Source organism: Taudactylus pleione, unplaced genomic scaffold, assembly GCF_031769625.1.
Source record: "Taudactylus pleione unplaced genomic scaffold, aTauple2 ptg000302l, whole genome shotgun sequence".
NCBI classification, from domain to species: domain Eukaryota; kingdom Metazoa; phylum Chordata; class Amphibia; order Anura; family Myobatrachidae; genus Taudactylus; species Taudactylus pleione.
The window spans coordinates 6,597,423-6,621,450 of NW_028284703.1; the positions used below are offsets into that span (position 1 = coordinate 6,597,423).

The 24,028-nt window shown below is 45.9% G+C and overlaps 1 protein-coding gene across 1 annotated transcript in view; it reads right to left on the bottom strand.

Moving 5' to 3' along the window:
* The window catches only part of ARAP2 (ArfGAP with RhoGAP domain, ankyrin repeat and PH domain 2), a 309,356-nt gene that overhangs the window by 224,638 nt on the left and 60,690 nt on the right, over window positions 1–24,028 (bottom strand). The window contains exon 8 of the mRNA XM_088482970.1: window positions 23,076–23,248. Coding sequence (XP_088339096.1) covers window positions 23,076–23,248 — 173 coding nt within the window. The remainder of the gene's footprint in view (window positions 1–23,075; window positions 23,249–24,028) is intronic.

Below are 24,028 nucleotides of genomic sequence, written 5' to 3' on the forward strand. Positions count from 1 at the left end.
ACATGCACACTAGCAATGGAGCGAAGCTTGAGCGGAGCGGGGTTCTATACAGGTCATCAGCTGGTGAGTGTTTGCTAAAAACTGTTAGCAGTACCGGATTCTGGAAAAGCTTTATATGAAGGCATTAACCAAGTCTCTCAAAGGAGCTAAGCAGGAGACTTCTGTCTCCCACCATGTCACTCTGCACAGTACACAATAAAGATAAGATGGCTGCAGTCACATGTGCAGTGGCACATCAGGGTTGAGGTTGGTCCTCCCTGCAGACTCTGGGTCCTAGTGCCCAGCATGTATGCACAGTGAGGAGACACACTGCGCATGCATACTGATTGTTGGCCTGATTTAGCAGTGCATGTATGTGCACTGCAGAATGCAGACTCCAGCTGTGCAGTACGGGTCCTGCGTGATCATGTGCAGAGCGGCCGCAGACTGTCAGTGATTGACAGTTAGCTGCTGTTTATGGGCGGGAGGGGGCGTGGATTGACTCGGTTTCCCGAAACTGAGGCGTGTCACTGCCATTGGGGGCGGGGGAGGGAAGAGGCCAGGATCTCTGTTAGCTGATAGAGATTTACTGCCCACTGACAGAGATTTCTTGGCCCAATGGGTCACTTAGCTGGCAGATGTTATCAAAGATTATCCAATGCTGCGTCCTTGGACACGGCTTGGATAAGTAATGCATGCAGGAGGCGTGATGCCTCCTGCTGCATTACCATTGCAAGGACGGGATTGCAAAGCTGCTTGTGTGCGACTTCACTTTATAGTGGTTGTAGTGTGACTTCAAACACATGCACGAAAAAGTACATTGAAAATGTGCTGGGCCATGGGCATAACTACCATAGATGCAAGAGGTGCAGCTGCTATGGGGCCCAGAGCTGAGGGGGGCTCATCTTCCTTGTCAAAGTTACAGGTGCTATATACATTTTTCACCATTGGGTGGCACATAGGGGCCCTTACAAACTTTTGCTATGGGGCCTTCATATACCTAGTTACGCCCCTGTGCTGCGTGTTCCTGGGCGGTGACTGGGAAGTGGCTAATCAGAGATGGTCCATGTTATGGGTGTGTTATGGGAGTGTCACCGACATGTCACTGTAGTGTTTGTGCACATAGGGGGCCACACTCTGCACCTGCCATAGGGCTGCTGCATATATCGATGGTGTGATCAGTGGTACGTCTAAAGATGCACCAAGCAGTATATCATTGTATACGGATGCTGAAAGTGGGCGTCTCAGTCCTTGCACATCCGGACACACAGGTGCACACCCCGGGGAAGGGCTCGGTACTGACATTTGCATAAAGTCGCCGATATGCAATTAGCAAAAGACGCAGACCCGGACGCAGCTGCCTGTGAGTCAGCAACAGGCCCTGCATCTCTTGCATGTATGTGAGTTCCAGCTTTGATGAATGGCTATAGTAGGTGCCCTGACCCTAGTTAGCTGCATTAGAAAGTGATCTATGTCATTTCAGTTTTTACCTGTGGATTTCAAACAGAAGAATTATTACACAGAAACAATAAAAGCCCTTTTTCTGGAACCTATATGTAAGAATTAGCTTCTTACCTATGAAAATGATAAACTCAGTCCTTTTAGACATAAGTCCTTATGGTTTACTCATCTTGCAGATTAGGGGCAACTTCTCTATATAGTACATGGAAAAGAAAAAAGATTTGTGTCTATGAAACACTCTGCTTAAGGTGTTTATTGTTGTGAAAAGTGCCTATGTGCAGGGGTGTATCTATAATGGGTGTAGGGTGTGCCCCTTGGTCCAGAAGGGCCCACACCGCACACCCTGCACCCATAATATAGTTCTATACTTAACTGTCCGTAGTCTCCGGAGTGCTGCTCTGTAGCGCCAGGCTGGTGCTGCAGAACAGCAAAAAACATTGGGAAAATGGCGGCGGCCATTTTCCCAGGGAGTCACGCATGCGCAGTACTGCTGTCCCCGGGAAAACGATGTGGGCCCAGAGTCAGAATTTACTGCACCATGGTACCAGCAGAGAAAGGAGGGGGCCCACACTGAGGCCCTGATTCAGAGCCGGTTGCTCTGACAGATCACTTGCTCTGAATCAGGGCCGGTCTCTTTTTTTTGACCACCCACAGCTATAGCGAGCGGCCAGGAAGATGGTCGCGATGGTCAAGACCATCACGACCATCGGGCTTGCGACGAGACCCTTGTGGTAGGGTCTCGTTGCCGCAAGCCCCAGAGAGCTTTTGGCTCAAAAAGAGTGATGTCAGTGGGGCCGCCCCCAGACGGTAGGCATTCTCATGGGTATGCCTCTGTCTGAGCAGCCACCCCCCTGGCCTGCCCACCAAAAGGGGCATGCTGTCACTCAACATCGGCAGCACGCCCCCTTTGGTGCGAGACCTGGAGTGACAGCTTGCCCGACGCTATCCGGGTCTTGCACATGCGCACAACGGAGTCGGCTCCATCATGCACATGTGCTCTGGGCCACCATCAACCCGGTTGCGAGCGCTCAGCACTTGCGACCGGGTCTGAATCAGGCCCTGAGGCTGCACACGGATCCCCTCCTCTCTTAAAACAGGCCTGTCTATGTGGGTACATGGCATGGCTTAGATGCCGATGCACTTTCTCTGACAGGTTAAGGCATTCCACATAGACCAATGCATGATTTAGCTCATCGGTAAAAACAGTTGCTCTGTTACTGGGAATTTCAGAGCTTTTACACCAGCAGTCAGGAGGCAGGGTGGCAATATGCTGCTCAAAGTGCAGTGATAGTAATGCACATATTGCAAGACCACAATATCCAAAGTCAAGCTTCATGGACCAAAGGAGTGTTCTCCCCAGCAATAAGATTCCAGCTACCATTTTATAGGGGTTGGTTATGAAATGTCCAAAGGCATAATATCGACATTCATCATGTCATCATGAGAATATTGACATGGTCATAATGTCGACATTTACCATGTAGACAGTGATGAAATGTCAACATGTCCGGCATTCCCCTGCAGCCTAACCATAACCTTCCCTCCCGCAGCCTAACCATAACCTCCCCCCACAGCCTAAACATAACCCCCCTGCAGCCTAACCATAACCTTCCCTCCTGCATCCTAACCATAACCCCCCCAAAGCCTAACCATAACTTCCCCCCACAGCCTAACCATAACCTCCTCCCATAGCCTAACCATAACCTTCCCTCCCACAGCTTAACCATAACCTCCCCCCACAGCCTAACCATAACCTCCCCCTCACAGTCTAACCATAATCTACCCTGCTGCAGCCTAACCATAACCTTCCCCCCACAGCCTAACCCTAATCTTCTCTCCCGCACCCTAACCATAACCTTCCCTCCCACAGCCTAACCTTAACCTACCCCCGCAGCCTAACCTTAACTCTTCCGCCCGCAGCCTAACCCTAATGTCTACATTCTGACAATGTCGACATTTTGAATGTCCCTTCTGCATGTGCAGATCTTGTCCTGTGAGATCGCAGCGTCCTCAAAGCTGCATCAAGATTGACATGCTGCAGCCATTTGGGGGCGGGCAGCTCTACAAAACAGGGGTGTGTCACCCCTGTTGAGTAGGCATGCCGGTCCAATGTCTGTATCTTCCTGGCCCTGGCTTAAGCTTACTCAGATGGGAAATCACTGCGCCCATCGCGACCGATGGCAGTAATGATGATCCGATGCTGCATCTTCAGACTCAGCACTTGGATCTGCGATGCTGGCAGACGCCTCCTGCTGCATTAGAATATGTGAACATCGCTACTGTGTCCAAACACCGCTAGCAGCATCCATCTCTGAATTAGATCCCATGGGAGGTACTCTGTAGCTACGTAAGATAATTCAATTTAAAAGAAACTCCACTGAAAGCATCACCTAAGCATCATAATAGTTGAACAAAAATAGATTGTATGACCACAGGCAAACATGCAAGCAGAATACAGATGAGGTAACCTTCCAAGACATTTCCAGAGGGATTAGCAACATTTCTGAATGAAAAAAAATGAGAAAGTAATATTTTACCATGGGTCTACACTTACTAGTCTATTCTGGATATCTGAATTACCAAAGTAACAATATGGATGGGTATGGGTTGTTCAACACACAGGGGGAGATGTACTAAGCCTTGAAAGTGATAAAGTGGAGAGTGACAAACTACCAACCAATCAGCTTGGAATGGGTATGAATATTCCGATGCTGGCAGCATGACAGGGCAGGTAAGTACTCTATCCCTACCTCTCTCTTTCCCCTAACCCTTCCTTAGTGGTGTCTATGTAATACCCGGCAGAGCCAGGCTTACTCTCCGCCCCGTAATTAAGCCCCGCCTGCTGGTGACATCATGTCAATCACCAAGAGGACAGGAGGAAGCAGGCTGCAAAGGGGGCGTGGCCTCACAGGGAAAAGGCGGCGTGGCCTCGCGGGAGCACAAAAAAGCTCCTTAGGGAGATGAAGAAGGGTGGCCATCTTAGGCTGGGGCCATGGGATGGGAGGAGGGAGGTCCTGCGGTTCCCTGAGGTTCAGGGGAGGGAGCATGGCTGCTGCCATGAGCCACATCTTATATGTACAGGGAGAATGCCCCTGTAATGCAGAAAGGGGGCCCCTGCAAGAAACCCCAGCACTATTGATAATGAGACTCCCTTATTAGAAGAGGATTGGGGAGTGCTGCAGAGGAAGCAGCTGGAAGCAGAGTGCCTGTTCAGTGAGGAAGTCACTGCAGAGGAAGTGCTGCCTGATGCCACAGTGGAAGATGAGAGATCTCCTGTGACGAGACAGCCCATGTGATGAGAGGGTGAGTGTCTGTGATGCATAATGCTGGATCCCTGGTTGATAGCCCCTGGAGAAGTGCCCCATAGTGAGGGAGAGCTCAGTGCAAGAAGGCAGTGTGGCTAGAGGGGAGTCCTATGGAAGAATCCTATGTAACCATGTGCTGAAGTAGAGAAGCCCAGCAGTGAAAGGGTTAATGGTCTGCATGAAGTTGCCAGCATGTCAGATGAAAGGTCCCTGGATAGTGGGAATTGTACTAGAGGCAGAGTTCTGGGAAATACCGGACGTTAGTATGCCTGAAGAAAGTGTATGCGGGGTGATGGAAGGAGAGAGGGTCCCTGTGTAATGGGATGTGCCGCACGTTAGCAGTCTCTCGTGAGGATAGAGATGAGTGCGATGAACTTCGAATCTGGAGTCCCCTGTATGATGTATGAAGTTTTGTTGGGCTGACATGCGTAGAACTACTGAGCCCAGCAACACCGGGTATGTGCTACTATTTCACTGCTGTGTCATATGTCTAAGTCTGCGCTGGAGGTGTTCGTTTGGAGTGGAACGTAACTAATCTTCTGTAACCATTAAGCGTAAAATGCAGCATTTACCATCTGCTGCAAGAATTGTGCTGGAGGACGTTAGTGAAGTAGAGCTTGTAACCGTTACGCTTACTGTGCTGGAGGATATGGAGGAGTGTAAATAAAGTTTTCCTGTTATTGCATCATGAGATGGTCTGGCGCCCAACATTTCTTTATTGCACTGCACCTGTTGTCCACATGTGTTCCCTCCATCAGGTACTTTGTGCTAAGCACCCGAGTATTCGGGGGCCCTGCTGGTCATGGATGCCATACCCACGCCATAGCCGGAGCAAAGAAGGGTCACCGTGAAGAGGTGAGAGACAGTATTCAGGTACTCCATGTAAGTGTACCACAGTACCAGTAGGGTTTCACACCTAACCCTAACCTCCCCCCCCTAGTGCCTAACCCTAACCCCCCTTTCCGCACCCTAAACCTAACCCTCCCATCCGAAGGGGGTGCCTAAACCTAACCCCCCCCCCACGCGAGTAAATCTAAGGGCGCCCGGACTTACCTATATCGGTCTGGCATCCTTCAGCATTCCTGCGCCGGTATTTCGACGCCTATTTTAAATCCCTTGTCGGGATTCGGATGTAATGGTCACTTCACAGACTGTGTTTTAAAAATGACAGTTAGAAGCTGATTGGTTGGTACTATATCACTCTCCAGTTTATCACTTTTCAAGGCTTAGTACATCTCCCCCATTGAGACATTACTCCCTCACATTTCTTAAAATGCCTTTAGTCTAAGTAAGAAGTGCTTCAGCTACAGTGAATATTAAAGTAAACTTGTAAACTATAAACTTTTATGAACAGGTAGAGTAAAGGAGATAAACATGACAGATATGCAGTGAATTGTTGCTAAGAAGCTAATGTACTGTATGTAATAATGCGACACAGGAAAGATATTCATAGGAATATGTCACTGAGCAATAAGAAACTGAATGATTTCCTGAGCTAACAGAGCTGTTCTAACATTCAAGGAAACATGAGACAGCTCTCTCTGCTCAACAATATATTAGAGTATTTTGTGTTTAAAACTACTCTAGAAGTGTCCAACAATATCAAATGCAATTCACTTAGAATAATACAAGGTTTACTGATAGATGTAGCCATTTGTACTAGCGCCATGTCTGGCAGTATAAGTAACCCAAACTTCCACAATTCATTTTATGATTTCTGACAACTCAGTTGATAAAAGTAAAATACTGTAAGTGGTAAATATTAGAGATGAGCGGGCCACCTGAAATTCGGGGCGATCCGAGCCACAACTTGGCTCTCCCTGCCTACCCTGGATCCCCCTCCATGGCAAAACCTCGCGATCCCGCTGTCGGATCGCGAGGTTTTGCATTGAGCGGGGTTAACGCTTATTGGCTGAGAGAGCCGTCTGTCACGGCTCTCAGCCAATCAGCATTAAGCCCACAGGAAGTAAGGTTTTAGGAAGATGTCGCCCTTGCCTGACACCGGCGGCACCCCCCGCTGCCGACACCACCAGCACCCCCTGCTGCTGACCTCCACTGGCAGCATCCACCGCTGCCGACACCCCCGCTGCCAACACTGCTGGCACCCTCAATTGAGGACACCACTGGCACCCATGCACTGCTGACACCATCAGGATCCCCACACTGAGAACACCGCTGGCACCCCTGCTCTACCGACACTGCCAGCACCCTGCACTGAGGACACTGCCAGCTCCTCTGCACTGCTGCCCCATGTACTGAGGACACCCCACACTGCCCCATGTACTGAGTACACCCCACACTGCCGACACTGTCAGCACTCCCACACTGATGACACCACCGCCACCCCTGCACTGCCGACGCTGTCAGCACACGTGCACTGAGGACACCACTGGCACCCCTGCTTTGTTGACACCCTGCACTGAGGACACTGCCAGCACCTCCGCACTCCCCACATACTGAGGACACCGTCAGCAACCCCACACTGCCGGCACTCCCACACTGAGGTCACCACCGGCACCCCTGCACTGCTGACACTGTCAGCACACATGCACTGAGGACACCACTGGCACCCCTGCTTTGCCGACACCACCAGCACCCTGCTCTAAGGACACTGCCAGCACCCCCAAACTACTGCCTCACAGTATGGAGGACGCCGTCAGTGACTCCGCACTGCCGCTACTCACACACCGAGGGCATCCCCACACAGCCGACACTGTCAGCACTATGCACTCAGGACACTGCCAGGACCCCCATTCTGCCAACATCACCACACTGCCAACACCGCCGGCACTTCCGCATTAAGAACACCACCAGCACCCCGCACTGCCGACACTGCTGTCACACTAAGTGCACTATTGGTGTATCCAACCCACACTGTATAACACACTGTATCCATGTTGGAACTTGGAAGCTGAACTGCCACATGTTAGTGCGGCCCACTGCTGTCGCTTACTTTAGTCAGCCAGCTAGCTGGATGCATCCTTTTGGCCCTAAACTAGATGAAAAAAATTGATTGGAAATTACTGGAAATAAATGTTATTGAGGTTAATAATACTGTTGGAACAAAAACAGGCCCAAATTATGTGATTTTAGCTGTTTTTATTATTTATTTTTAGAAAAAATACAGATCCAAGACCAAAAAACAAAACACGCAAGGGCGGTTTTGGCAAAACCAATCCAGATCCAAAACAAAAGGAGATACAGATCCAAAACCAAAACACGGGGGTCCAGTGTGCCCTAAATCAGTCAGTTGCTCTGATTCTGTCTGTCCACCCAGAACACTGGATGCTATTGTTAATAACTGTCACTTAGTTGCTTTAATATTTCACTGTTTGATTTGTTGCCTTGTACTGTCTGTATGAATCTTTATATATTGTTGTGATTGTGTGTATTTTGTTGATATATGGAGTGCGTTGATAAAGGTTCACATGTTATTACATAGTTAACCCTCATTTATGTTAGGTTTCTGCAAATAAGCTACTTAAAAATGTTTTTGTAACATGGAGAGGCGGGGGTTGGTATATGGAGTGTGCTACTGCGTTACCACCATGATGCTCCATAACTAAAGCATCTGTACCTTTACAAAGATGACCGTCGTTAGGTAGTCTGCTCATGGATCACTGTGTTTGAGCATCACAGTGCTAGACAGACGTGAAGTACTTAGCTCCATGGGGGACCTGCTAATGGAATCGGTATGTAATTTCGGCTATCGGGAGTCCTCCAGTCACAATACCGACAGTGGCATCCCAATGGTTGGTATCCCGACAGGGGTCAGGTATGTATACTTACCCTCCCCCTTTCTGCCCCCTAACCCTCTCTTCATGTACCCCGCACCCTAACCCTAACCCTCCCCGTTAGTTCCTGAACCCGTCCCCCTCCTTTGTGCCTAACCCAAAACCTCCCCCCTTAGTGTCTAAACCTAACCCCCTCCAATGGTGCCTGACCCTAACCCTCCCCCCTAGGAGTACCGAACCCTATCCTCCCCCCCAAAAAAAACTTAGGCTAACCCCGCTAACTGCCCTAATCCTAACCCTCCCCCCCAACGGCTAACAGGACGGGCACCCCAGACTTACCGCCCCAGACTTACCGCATCCTCCTGGCGTCGGGATTGAGATAGACGTCGGTATTTTGACTCCTATCTTAACTCCATTGTCGGGATTTCAGCATCGCCATAGAGACCGTAGGCCTCGCACCTGCTGGTCTCTTGACTACATCCCCCTGCTAATGCCCGCTATACCACCTACATACTGTACATGACCAGACAGTCCTCTGTACATTCCCGCTGCTTGTGTATATATAACTGTGAGTACAGCTGTTCAACACTGGTTTACTGTAATAAACCCAAGCTCCTGGTTAAGTCTATTTGGCTGGTGTGTGTACTACAATACTTTTCGCTAGTGTCTACTATTTAATAACTGTGTATACCACAAAATAGGACAACAGATATCAACATCTTTTTGTATTATTCAATGAATGGTTCTGTGGACACTTCGTGGTGCCATATAAATGAAAGATGATAAATTATAGGCACAGAAGGTCTCATAAAGTAAGGAAAGGCCTTTGAAAAGACTCGTGGAGAACTGAAAGCTATTTGAACAAGCTCATGGAAGTAGCACATGTGACACAGAGGAAGACTTACTAAAGTTTGATATGACTAATGTAGGGAAGAGACCTGACAGGACTATATTAGGACAAATGATGGAATTTGGGAGCAGTTAGGATGGACTTTATGAACTAATAGGAAGAGTGACAAAGGTTTAATAGGACAAATGATGTGGTTTGTAGGCAGTTAGGAAGAGTGACAATTACTAAGTAGACAAATAATGGAGTTTGTGAGCAGAAGGGAGTAAGACTGACAGAGGACTGGCCGAAAAAAACAGACAAAGGTTTTGCAGTAGAAAGGACAAAATGAAAATTCTAGACAGATTAGAATGTAACCAAGAGATTGCTAAACATTCTAATGTGTCTAAAACATCTGCAGCTGACAATGAGTGGGTAACATTGCTCTCTGGCATGTAAACCAGTAATCATTATAGGAAATCCAAACTGTCTGAAATGGTTCTTTTGTTCTCAGTTGTAATTTCTCCTGATTGCTGCACTATATGGCCTCGTACACAGAGATGCTATAGCTAAGATGTTACTGTGCTTTCTTCAAGTCTATTAATGTGCTGAGACTGACAGTCCAAATATAATGTAGGTAAATGGAGTTGTGCACACAAACATTCTTTGCATCAATTTCGACATTGCCTATAGCATTAGCACTCTATAAAATTCAGTGGAATTGTGTAGGAACATTATATAAAGTACATAGGGGCTGATTCAGCATTACATGTTTGTGCAATGCTGAACGCAGATTCCCGATTATCAGGCAGAAGCATTTAAGGAGCAGTGCAGGGACGACCGCCGTTCCCGGAAATGAGGGCGTCAGCCCATTTTTCTGGGAGTGGCAAGGCCAGGGGCTGCGTCCACGGACGAAGTTTCCTGGCCTCGCAAGCCAGACAGCCTGAGAAAGCTGAGGCTTACTTAGCTGGCAGGCAGTCCAGCGCTGTTCAACGGTCGCAATAGTGATTTCAGCCTGCGACCTCGGTCACAGTGCTGGGATCATAAATACAGCAGGGGGTGTCATACACCTGCTGCATTTGCATATTAGCAAGGACAGAATTGCAAAGCTGCTTTATGGTTTAATCAACACTGTTGTCAAAGACAAGATACAAGGTTTTCTTTATGATTAACACCTTAGCTTGATGCATCCGTTCACTGTCTGATCAGTTATGCGAGCTGTAAATATGAAACTTCCACACATAAGGTCTCATTCAGACCTGGTCGCAAGCGCTGAGCGATCGCAACCGGGTCGATGGTTAGGTCCTGCCCACACGCAGCGGCTCTCTCTCTCTCTCTGAAACTCTCTCGCTCCGGAGCTCACTACAAAAGGGCCGGCTGTCGATGTTGATCGACAGCTCGACCCGTTTTGTAGGCGTGGCGGGGGGGTGGTTTCACAAACGGAGGCGTTCCTTAAGGAACACCTGCCGTTTTGTGGGCGGCCGCACTGACATCAGCAGTGATGTCAGTGGGGAGCTTCCTGCTCGATCAGAGCAGGAAGCTCCCTAGGGCTTGCGGCTGCCAAGACCCAACCTTAGGGTCTCGTCGCAAGCCCCGATGGTCGCGATGGTCTTGACCATCGCGACCATCACCCTGGTCGGTTGCTTAGCTGTAGGTGGTAACCCAAAGCTTAGCTAGCGACCAGGAGGCCGCACTAAAAAAATCAATCGGCCGCTTGCGACCGCCTCTGAATGAGGGCCATAGTTTTCACATTAAAGATCTCTATATAAAGTGGTGACCATGGAACCTCATCGGCAGTACCAGACACACACACTCCATTATGACTCTGCTCTAGTCTATACCCTGCAGGTTGTCAATCTCTCATCTAAAAACAAACATGTATTTAATAGGACACATGTTTAGAGTTCTGTGGAATATACATGCATATTATTATTATTATTATTATTATTATTATTATTATTATTATTATTATTATTATTATTATTGTAACACCCTCTAAGGGATTGTATTTGTAAATACACCCCTCTCAGTGTTAGAGCTTGCTTCCTGTTCTAGGTATTACATGCCTGAGACCTGGATCAGTTTTCAGGTAAAGGAGGGGCTGGAGAGATAGATACGCAGGGGTGGGAAGACTGGGTGTGTAGCTGGCAGAGCAGAGGGAGGAGGGGGAGAGAACAAAGGGAGTTGAGAAGAAGAATTTGGGAGAGCGCAGACATCTTTGGGTAGCTTCAGAGCTGGAAGCAGAAATGTAGCCCTCGTGCTCCCCTGGCAGGGGGAGATTGGCGGGGCCGTGGTGACTGCCACGATGCCCATCTAACGCCAAAGGAGAAATAGGTCTGGAGTGAGACCACTGAGATAAAGTCTGTGAGAGACCACAGAGAAAGAGCTGGAAGGTTACAGTGTGAGCCGCTCAGTGAAGTGTTGAGCACCCATGAGAGGGGTAAGAGATGTCAGTATATGTGTTGAAGAGATGGGGAAGAGGAATTTCCCAGGAGCTTTTACTGTTAAGGTACCAGAGGAGTCCCTTATGCATAAAAAAAACCCAGCAGCCATTAAAGGGGGGTCACTGTGGTAGCAGTGTGGCTATAGGAGCCATTCCTGTAGGATAGGGATGGGCGGCATCTGAGAGTCTGATAGCTGCAATAGAAAAGTCTGTATATTGCTGTCCCATGTGAAAGAGAAGGGGAGCAGAGAGAGGCAGACTGGGTATGAGACACTCGGTATATTGTCTGAGAAGAGACAAAGAGGCAGAGTGCAAAAGTTATGTGAGATGTGTGTGAAGCTGTGGAACTACAGGCACCAGCCAGCATAGGGCCAGGTGGACCTGCATGTATGAAGTGGAGAACTACAGGCACAAGCCAGCATAGGGTTAGGTGGACCTGCATGTATGAAGTGGAGAACTACAGGCACCAGCCAGCAAAGGGCTAGGTGGACCTGCACGTATGAAGTGGAGAACTACAGGCACCAGCCAGCAAAGGGCTAGGTGGACCTGCACATATGAAGTGCAGAACTACAGGCACCAGCCAGCAAAGGGCCAGGTGGACCTGTGTGTGCAAAATGCAAAGCATTCATTGTGACTGTGCTTAAAGACTGTGCTGGTGAAGAAGAGTGTGATGTAATGTAACCATATCCATAAGATTGTCATGTACCATCTGACATGCCAAGTATATGAGCTGGAGGGAGAGGAGAAGCTGCTATAACCATATTCTTGTCCTTTAAAGTCATGTGCAGGAGGAGAGAAATAAAGTGGTATATTTATAAGAGAAGGTCTGGCGCCCAAATTATTCAAAAGAACTGTTGCTGCATATGTCTATCTATACCTGTATCTATATGTGTGACTGTTATAAAGCCTGCATGGGCCCCCCTTCTCAGGTATTGCCCACACCCTGGAGAGCTAGCCTGAGGCAATAGGAGGTGTATCACTCCAAATGCACCTATGTACCACACCGCACACCGAAGGGGGGTTACATTATTATTATTTATAGTAACACTACATCTGATCTTATTTTCAAAGATATTTTCATTATAAATTGTATTCAGTCTAATGGGTCTATTAATAATAGGTGATAGCAGTGGTTATCATTCACCCCTTATCACAGCAATAGAAAACCTACTATCACCTTAATTTAGTAATACAATATCACGGTGCAGCTGAGCGACACTAAGCTGCCCTGGAGATACTGGAGACGTGAGAGATAATAGAAATAAATGAATAAAGAAAAATGACAATTATTGTAATATCATGCTCATGTCAATATATAAAGCATTTTTAGTTCATTATCTTCTGATATCGCCATCCTGTGATCCTTGGCCCTCATTCAGAGCCGCACGTTAACAACAGTACGCTCTTTGCGTTCCGATGTTGACTAACCACGCATGCGTCGGTGTTACACTGCGCATGTGCGTACGGCAGATTGCGAGCTTTTTTTCTCTCGTTCCTAAAATAGCGTACAGGAAGTGACATGTCAAATGTGATTGACAGAACAGGGCGTTTTTGGGTGTTGACGGGGGTGGAGATGAAAAAACGCAGGCGTGGCGAGGCGTTTTTGGGGCGTACATACATTAGCAGATGCGAACGTCAAATGTGTTCGGACCGTCTCATACGTCACTGGAACATCCGCTTTCCCTTCAAAATGCTCGCACAGCTTAGGGTCAGGATTACTCGACCACATTGGCGATGGCCTTCTCCTCCGTCCCGGGACTCAACGATGGTGCTGCGATTAATCGCGGCTGGTCAGTAAAGTAATTAGTGTTGGATTGAAAACCGGCTTGGTATGTGTTTGGAAAGCAGTTTATTGGGATAGCACAAAAGCGTACGCAGGTGGAAATCAGAGCTGCTAATGTCATGATTACACAATCAATTAGCGTACATTTTGGGTGTTTTATTTTGGCCACAATTTGTTGGTTATGGCCTATTGTAACAATAATGTCATCATGTTTTAATTAGCTCCCCTTTTTTTTGGTTTACTGTGGAATTTGCATCGCTATGTGATTTTTGAAGCGTTCCTTAAAGAGGCCTTTTTTTTTTTTTAAGAGGGTCAGTTTTTGCCTTTAGGGCCAGGATTAAATGTAACCCATTTGTACAATAATGTCACAATACAATGTCAGTTTTTTGTTTTTAATTTATTGTATAAACACCAACAAATTGGCCTAATATTTTTTGGCCTTTTTTTTGTGGCAAAGATATTTGTTAAAATAAAAAAAAATGCCATAACTGGTAACATAAACGTAAATACCAAATTTATAAAAATTTCACAAGAAAGGAGAGGGAAGTTTTGACCAGAAAGGAATATGAGCCAAGCACAGAAGGAGTGTGGGCAAAGTCGCCATTGCTGTCACCGTTTTCTCGCCCGTTTGGCTGGGTGAGGGTGGGCGCCAGACCGGGTCCGGGATGCCATCGGGCTGGCCTGTCCAGAGGCAGATGTTGTGGCCTCTGGACTAGGCACAGGGCTAGGCACATTTGGAGGATTGGCTGATGTTGTGCCAGAGGTGGAGGATCCGGATGTTCCGGCAGGAAGGGAGGTCGGCTCCACCATGTGCTGGCGAACGAGCTGCTCCAGGGCATCGGCGATGCGGATGTTGGCCCTGGTATTTTCCGCCAGGGCCTGAGCAATGGTCACGTTGGCCGCAGCATTTTGCTCCAGGGCCTCAGCCACCCGTATCAGACTGGCGTCCATCCTCTGCAGAATCTCCGTATGGAAATCCGATTTAAAATTGAGTTCTGTGAGGAGGCCCACTGCCTGCGAGGGGGCACGCCCTGGACTGGCTTCTGCAGGGTCCTCAGCCGGATGTACTGGTTCCTCCCCTGCAGAGCCAGCAGAAATTCTGCGGCCAAGGCTCCCCTCTGGAGCATACTCATCCGCCTCTGTCTCTGTTAGGAAAAATGCGAAAAGACTCACATTAGAATCTACATATTGGCACAATAGCATTTCAGAGTTGGTGACATCACAAGACTTACCTTGGCCAACATGAGGAGCCGCAAAGTCTGGCATGTCCGTATCCATGTTGGACACGCCAAACACCTCCACAGCCTGCACACACCCCTGTGCCAGCTCTTCTAAGTCTGTCAACTCCAATGACACAGGGGTGGGACCCCCACCTGTCCCCCTTGCATGCCTAGCCCTGTCGGCAAGTTTTTGCTTGAGACGATATTTGAAGTCTGCCCATCTGTGGAATGAAATTGGAACCATTATCCTTTGTTTTACAATGGGGTTTGTTTATAGGATGGGAAAGTGTTTACTTACCGCCGTTTGACATCCCGGGCTAGACGGACATAATCACCCACCCTATTGACAGCAACGGCGACCTCCTCCCACATTCTCCACTTCTGGCTTTGGCTCATATTCCTGGCTGCCTGGGGCAGGATGTCAACGCACTTCTGGATCAAAACCTCCATCTCCTTGCTTGTGAAATGTGGCTGCCTTTTTTTTTTGGCAGCTTTGGCGGGTTGACTGGGGCCAGCAGTCTCTTCCATGTCATCCTCCTCACCTATTTGGGTAAATATGCAGATTTAGCCACTTCACAACTTGCACAATATTATGTTTTAAAAGAATCATTGAGACAAAATGCATGAAGGCCTTACCGCCGGATTTTTGGCCATTGTTTCCCTGGTCTGAAGCCATGTCTCTGCTTCCAGAATGAAATCAACCAGAAATTAAATGTGATTTCGTGACGTATTTATACATGCGTCCTTAGTTTGCGGCCGCATCATTGATTGTGCGTCCCTATGATTCATCCTTAATTTGTGCGGGAAAATAAACACTATTTATGGCTTGGTGTGTGTGGAGTCGAGGTTGCGTTGTTGGTTTGTTGGCGGTTAAGGTGGTTGGATTTGGTTGTTTGCGGTTGGAGGATTTGGCGGAGTTTGTTTATTTTTGGTTTTGCTACAGTTGTTTTGGTTTTCCGTTCGCATTTTTTGGGTTGATTTTTTTCCATCGTTTCCTGATTTGGTAAGTTTTGTGCAGTCTATTTTGTGGGCAATTGGTGTCTACTTCTGGTTTTTGGTTTTATATTTTTTTTTTTACACTAATTTCATCTATTTTAGTTTGTTTTGGCTTTCGGACCCAAAGACCTTTTTGTTGGAAATCTTATATATTCGAGTTGGGTAAGTCCATTTTTTTTCTTGCATTTGCGAACTAATTAATGCATTTTTGACAGTTGGTGTAGTGACTTGCATTTGCGAACTAATTAACGCATTTGTGACAGTTGGTGTAGTGACTTGCATTTGCGAACTAATTAACGCATTTTTGACAGTTGGTGTAGTGACTTGCATTTGCGAACTAATTAACGCATTTTGGACAGTTGGTGTAGTGACTTGCATTTGCGAACTAATTAACGCATTTTTCGAGGCTTATTCATCATGTAAACCAGTTTTGCTTTGCCCTTTTCCATTTTTGGGGTCCATTTGACCCCTATTTGACGTACGGTGTGCAATGTCGTTTTCATCGATGGCCAAATGTGTGTTTCGACTATTTTATGTGTTGGCTTGCACCAATTTGACAAACAAAAAATCACCCTCTAAATTTTTGATGTCTCATTTTTGGCTTTTTTACAGTTTATACGTATCATGACAATACCCCGGCATGTAAGCAGCTATGGATGGTATCATAAAGCTAAGTTGTTTTATGTTATTTTTGGGGTGACTCAAAAGCCTTACATTGTAAACTTTGAATTTCAGGTAGATCTGGGGCGAATTGTTCTGGCCCTGCTCCCGGAAGACGACCAACCTCAAACTCATCCCAGGCGTAGGCATCGTAGGCATGCAAGGCCCCAGATATTTCGAACACGTGTCACCCTTTTTGGAATGCCCGATGATGAGGTTTTAAGACGCTACTGTCTACCTCCCAAAATCATCATAGACACTCTCTCATTAATAGAAAGTGATCTTGAGCGGCAAATTGACAGTCCAACAGCAATACCACCACTGACGCAATTTATGGCGGTGTTACATTTCTGTGCCTCAGGATCGTTCCAAACAACGGTGGGCATAGTGGCGGGCATCTCCCAATCCTCCTTTTCCCGGATCCTGAGGGCAGTGATGGAGGCACTTTTCAAGCACCTCCATCATTTTATTAAAATGCCTTTGGATATGGGTGCCCTTAGTGTGGCCAAGGCCAATTTTTACCAAATAGCTGGCTTCCCACACATCATAGGGGTTGTGGATGGTACTCACATACCACTTCAGCCTCCAGCACGGCTGGAGGCAATATTTAGAAACCGTAAACACTATCACTCCCTGAATGTAATGGTGGTATGTGATGCCTCCCTCCAGATCCTGTCCCTGAATGCTAAATTACCAGGAAGTGCTCATGACTCCTTCGTCATCCGGCAATCAGGGATATGGCAGAAATTAACCAACCTACAAGCTGGTGATGCGTGGCTTCTGGGTAAGTGGAGACCTTTAGTACATAACAATGTTAAGCTTGATACACAGTGGTCCTGATGTTGGCTAATTTTTTTCACAGGAGACAGTGGATACCCTTGCATGTCCTGGCTGCTCACTCCTTATTTGGCTCCCACACCAGGGCCACAAAGTGCATATAATTCCACACTTACAGCCACCAGGCAAGTGGTGGAGCGCTGTATCGGCCTTTTAAAAGGCCGATTCAGATGCCTCCACCGCTCTGGTGGCGAGCTCATGTATGTGCCGGATATGGTGTCTAAAATTGTGGTCCTGTGTGGGATATTTCACAACATTGCCATAAGGAGTGGTGTCCCAATGCAGCCAGAGGATGCCTTACCTGAGGATGGCCCCCCCGAGGTTGGTCGTAGGTCAGTATGTGGGGGGGCCATACGCGATGATGTGGTGGCCAGATTTTTTAGGTAAGTTGTAACAAAACTACAGTGTTTATACCTAATGTGTTTGTGTTTGTTTGCGAAACATCTAATTTTGTGTTTTTTTTCTCACCATCTTCTGTTTGTTCACATAATCTTTGGCACTCCAACGCTCACTACTTCCTGCTACCCTTACCAAACCTGGATCTGGTCCTTTTGGGCATATATTCTGGAACCCATATTGCAACGCCATGTTTGTGGAATCATGTTGGCATGGTCCTTCGTCAACCAGTTCTTGATTTTTTGTTTTTATTTAATTATTTCTTGGTATGTGTTGTATTTGAATTTATCACTGTGTTCTTTTTTTGGGAGTGACCACTTTGTTTTCTCTGTTATTTTTGTGAATAAATGTTTGGAGAGTGAAATGGTCTTCCTTTTTTGGGACGTTAACAGCAAGTGTAACCAGGTTAACACAAGTTACATTTGACTAAGGGGTAATCCAGTACTGACGCCAGTTGAGCTAAACTGAAATATGTTTTCAGCTTCCCAACCCACACCCAAAGGAAGCCTGGCCCAACCTTGGGATTTGTAAGATTGGCCTAAGCAGCTTGCGCACCAACTAGGAACCTGTAAAATGTCGAAATATGTAATTGACACTACACCCAAAAAGGGAAATGACATTGTTACTGTTATGTGTTTCTTGTGTCTGTTTGACATACAAAGACAAAACACAATCTAACTTTTAAAAAAGGGAAATCCTTGCAGGAACAGTCTACTTATGTCATGCTAAACTATCTTGGTTTTGGATTTAAAAAATGAGCCAGAACGTATATTTGTCAGAATAAATTTATTTAGAAACGATAACAAAAATAAAAAAACTACTGGCGAAGGAGGCCAGACAGCCGGTCGAGGGCCACCAGAATGCCGATTACATGTTGCCGCATCTGGCCAACACAATCCGCCACCTCTTGCCGACGCCTCTGTTCCTCTGTGGGTGAGAAAAGTGTGTGGGTTAATACAACAATAGGGAATCCACATTAAAAAAAAATAAACACAACGAAATCACTCCTAAACCTAAAAAAAAAAAAAAAAAGGGGGTGCTGCCAAAAATACAAGGCCTATGTACAAATTCCCACAGGTGTGATATGTGTATGTTGAAATCACCAGGAAGAGGTAAAGGCAAACTGCAAAATCACCAAAAGTCAAGCCACAAAAACACGAAGAAAGGCACGACACATGATTACATACAAACAGTTTGTGCTTTAAAAAAAATAAAAATAAAAACATACCGGGAGCCAAAACGGGAGCTCCGGAAATGCCTCCATGATCCTCCTCGGAGGATCCATCATTCCCCAAAGAATGGGGAGGAGTTATGATGGACTCCGGGGAGGGGGTAATTGGAAGAGGGGTGGGTGGAGGAGAGGGGGAAGTGGGACGGAGGGGAAGGAGGCCCGACATTTCCGGGAGAGGGTCTGGGAAGGATGGGGAGGAGTGGGGAATAGGGGAAAGATTTGGGGTGGAGTGTTGGCTGGGGGTTGGGGATAGTGGCCGGGAACGCTGTCTGGACGGACGGTGACGGCGGAGTCTTGGCTGTCCCCCTAAAATATGACAAAGAAATTGCGGTTAGTTTCTGGACAAATCCGGGGACCAAAACTAAAAAAAAAAAAAAACCCAAAAAATAAGCCAAATAGGAGTAGAATGAATAAATCAGAAATAGAGGGAAAACATGCACACGCAGATATGAGTACAAATAATACATAGGACAGACAGGAAAACATGCACACGCAGATATGAGTACAAATAATAAATAGGACAGACAGGAAAACCTGCACACGCAGATATGAGTACAAATAATACATAGGACAGACAGGAAAACATGCACACGCAGATATGAGTACAAATAATAAATAGGACAGACACGAAAACATGCACACGCAGTTTGCCCCACAAACACAAACATTAAAACCACAATACATAACACTTACTTTCCAGGATCTCCATGCGAAAGCATGCCAGCAAGCGGGGCGTTCGCCGTTGCAGGTCGGACCACCTGCGCTCCAGCTGCCCGATGTTGCGGCGTGAGCCGAAGGACCGCAGGCGGGACCGTGCCTCCGCATACGCGGAGCGCTTCTGCCGGTTGGTCATGGGTTGAGGTTGGCTGGTGATCCGGCGATCCATGACCTCCGTAAGCACCAGCAGCTCGCGCCTGGTGAATGCGGAGGCTCTCATGATGGCAATGGTGTTTTTCTTAAAAATCATTTTTGATAAAGTGTTTAAAAAATTTCTGATTGGCTAATGTATTTTGGAAATTAACAGGAGCAATTTTATTGGTTAGTGTATGAGTCATGTGTTCGACAGGGCCAGAAATCTCTGGAGAGTTATGATAGGCTTGATGCAGTGACATGCGTAAGCAAATTTAAATAAAGAAATGAACCCAGGGAAATATGCGGGGATCCACAGCAATAGAACAATTGTTTAATTGTGGTTCACATGTTTTTTGAACAATAAAAGCGAATGTTTCATCCGTACGTATTCTGCGGGTAAACACAAACACGGACAAGAGTAAAGTTTCTTGCATTGTGTTGAAAAAAAACAAACAATTAAGCTAATTGATACATTGATTGGCATGATACGATTGAGGGAGGTAGGCAGAATAAAGGAGCAGGTAGTCGACATCTGACAAGGCCACTTCCTGTTTATACTTGTGCGTGCGTTCCTTTCAAGCCATTTCGGGGATGTACGCTCGCTATTTCGTACGCTCGTTAGTTAGAGGAGGGGTCGTCAGAGATTAGGGAGGAATTTTAGATGCGAACGAAAATACGAGCGAGCCATTGAATTTAAATATTTTTGTACGTACGCCTAACGTACGTGCGCTCGCTTGCGAGTGGGTCTGAATGAGGGCCCTTGTTTAATAGGCTTCCCTATGCTTTGAATGGGGAATTTTTTTGCCAGTGAAACTTGGCGAATCTCTTTACCAATGGCTGAAGGCAACTTACCTGTCTCTGGGTCTAATTCATCATAGATTGCAATTGCAACAGTGTACCCAGATCGTCCGATGGTGCGTACTGTGCATGCGTATGTACCGCAGTGCGTGCGCGTACGTTGGCATTGTGATCGCACTGCGATCACCTACGCAGATACAAAGCCACCGCAGATCAAGGGACGGGACATCAATGTTTAGGTTTGGTAACGGTGGAGTGGTTGGAGAAACGCAGGCGTGCATGTACGCTTGAACGCCGTTACATGGGCGTGCATAAATTAGCCACTGCGACGGCATACGCAGCGTGAGTACTTACTGCGTGCGATGAGGATAGCAATTTCTGAGTAAGGTCAGACCTGTTGTAATTGTGCATGAGGGGCCCATGTTACTCGATGTTCTTGATGTATATGCAGGACAGCAAGGTATTACGGATGTGCGAAAGTGGTAGTGGGCGTCTCTATGCTGCATATTTTTGCAGCAGGTCTGCGTGCGTAATCACAGCTGTTATTGCAATAGCGATCTGCAGTGAATCAGACCCTCTGTTTGTTACTCTTTGATAAATAGGAAAAGCCAAATCTGGTGTAATCGCCAGTGATAAGGCTTTTCTCAATTTGATAAATAGGCCGTTAATGTGAAAAACAGAATTACAATTTTTTCCATAATTTTGCCCGTACATATGTCAATGTGCTGATGTTACGTATTTCTGACTATAATACAATCAAGCAATCAATGTGTCAATCATATAGTTATAGAAATGAGCATCTAAGCAGCTAGAAACAAAACATAGGCACAAATATCACACAGTGAATTCAATTTCATGGGAGCAGGTTGAGAAAATCTTAACAAAACACAGTATACTGTATATATGGAGTCACTTTTTTTCTGAACTATAGTTAATAGAATTCAGTGTGATGTGTTCTTATTTTAACACTAGGAAAGTTTTAGCACTGCAGTCATAAAAAAGCTCTATAAATCACAATGGGAGTAGTGCTAGCATGGATGTGAGTGCCAATATAAGATGCGTATTAGCTCATCCCTTTGTGAATTTCCAGTCTTATATCATGCAACTAGAGTTCTCTGTAATTGTCTTTTTTTAAGACAACATTGCCCCCTACTGGTACTAAACGTTAGCTTCAATCTAAACCAGAGAAATCTGTTTCTCTCCAGGTGCTGTGGACCCGCTCAGGCTCAGCTATCCAATGGCTCTCACACAAATAGGAAGCCAGAAGCTGGGAGGGTATGCTGAGACTTGTGGTTCTGAATCAGATGGAGGGCCACAGATTGCATTAAGCGATTCAGATGCCATATTTGTATTAAAACACACTGTTGTTTTTATTTTTATTTTTTTCTTCTTTAATTAAACAAAAAAATAAACCATCCCAGAACATCTGTCTTGCTTTTATTTTGCGATGTCAGTTATAATGCACGATGTTGCAGGTACTTTGCCTGATATATCGACTTCAGTGCGTCGTCACATTCATTTTAGTCACCCAATTCAGAACATTGACTATAGTAAATAAAACTTGCACATGGAGATATTACATTATATATGAATTGATTTTGTGACAGTTCATCATTTCCCCAAGCACCCTCATGTTTAATCTGTAGACCGCTGTCCGTTTGTCATTGCTACAGCTATTCTTAAACTTTTACCGATCTGGAAACAGAGCATATTAATAGCCAACATTATAGAGATCTGTTTGGTAAAAAAAAAAATCACTTTTAGGTTTTGATTTTTAAAATTAACGGTGTTTAGTTAATAAACTGTTACAATCCGTGCAGATGTGTTGTAATCCAATGCAAACACATTGGCCATTATTTTGTAAATAGCCCTAGCCAAAATGACAGTAAGAATCTGATTAGTTGCTATGGACAGTTTAGCACCTCATTATACTCCTATTAACTCCAAAGATCTTTGTGGCAAAGCATTGGATTAAAAGTAAAAAACAACCCACCAAACTGACTATACATGAACCGTTGGCACCCAGAGCACCCGGGCAACCTTGGCTCTACAGCATTTTGTCATTCTCATCCAATCACCAAAGTCATTCCCAAATCCAGTAGACTCTTACACTATCAGTGGGTCTGTTTAATCTCCCAGAATTGCCATATTCCATGAAAGACTAGGGGGTCTATTTACTAAGCAGTGTTAGGAGACAGAGTGAAAAGTGATAAGATGCCAGCCAATCAGCTCCCAACTGTCATTTTTCAAACACAGGACACAGCACCTTATCACTTTTCACTCTGTCTCCTATCACTGCTTAGTAAATAGACCCCTAGATGTTGCAGGAACTGGCGGTGACACTCATAAGCAGCCGTAAGCAAACAGTTGTCAGCTTATCAATCAGGTGGACATCGGTAATTTCTAAGGATAGTGGCTCCATATCTTCATATAGTTCTAATTCTAGCCTAGCATGTGCTCATTCCATTAATCTAAATGAATCAATATGGTCATACATATATACATACCCACAGGAGCCCTCTCCTCTATGTATTTTATTTCATTACAAACATACCTGCTTGCTTTTACTCAGCCACAATTTACTTCCATTGATTACGGTATAGATTTTATTTTTGTATCCTTTTAGCTCAAGGTATCCACTTTTATCAGCAACACTGAGCACTGGACCCTCCTTTGCCTGTTTTTCTAATACATGTTCCAAAGTGCTTATCCAGTCACGTCTATTTCCTGAGAGATATCATTAATACACAAAGTCAGACATAAATAATGTAAACAATATTTTTTTTATATTATTAGCATTTTAATAAAATAAACAAATGTACATAACGTTCCAGTTTAGCTGCTAAGCATTTTTGCTAGAGATGTGCGGTACGGTTCTCCAGAAATGCGTATCCACCCGAATTTCATGAATCCGGCCAGGTCCGAGTCACAGATTTAAACTTCCAGCAGTTCAGAATTCGTATTTTAAATACGAATTTCAGGTTTTGGATTGCAAAAATTACATGATTTTAGCTGTTATTAAAAAATTTTTATCATTTCTTTGCAAAACCAAAATCAAAACACGAAGATGAATCAAGATCCAAAACCAAAACACGGGGGTCAGCGCACATCTCTAATTTTACATGTGAAGCCGAGACACCTTTTCCAGAATTTCTTATGCTACTGTATCAGTCCTGTATTAGTACACGTGGCAAGTTATTTTCTGTTCCATAGCTGACTAATTAGCTTTTTACAAGCCTGTTTTTATACCAAGAGATCAGTTACTCCCCCCCATACTGAAAACAGTGAACCTCTGCACATTATGTGCCGATTGGCCCCCAGAGAGGGGATGGGACCGGGATTCCGGTGATCGAGGCAGGGTTAGAATACCGACACTTTGTGCCTAACCGAAACCCTGCTGCTTACTTTTAAGGAGGCAAGCACCGTGATTCTGAAAGGTGTCGAGATCCCGGCGCCGACATTCTGAGCGCAGGAATCCCCGCGGTCAGGATATTAACCGCATCTCCC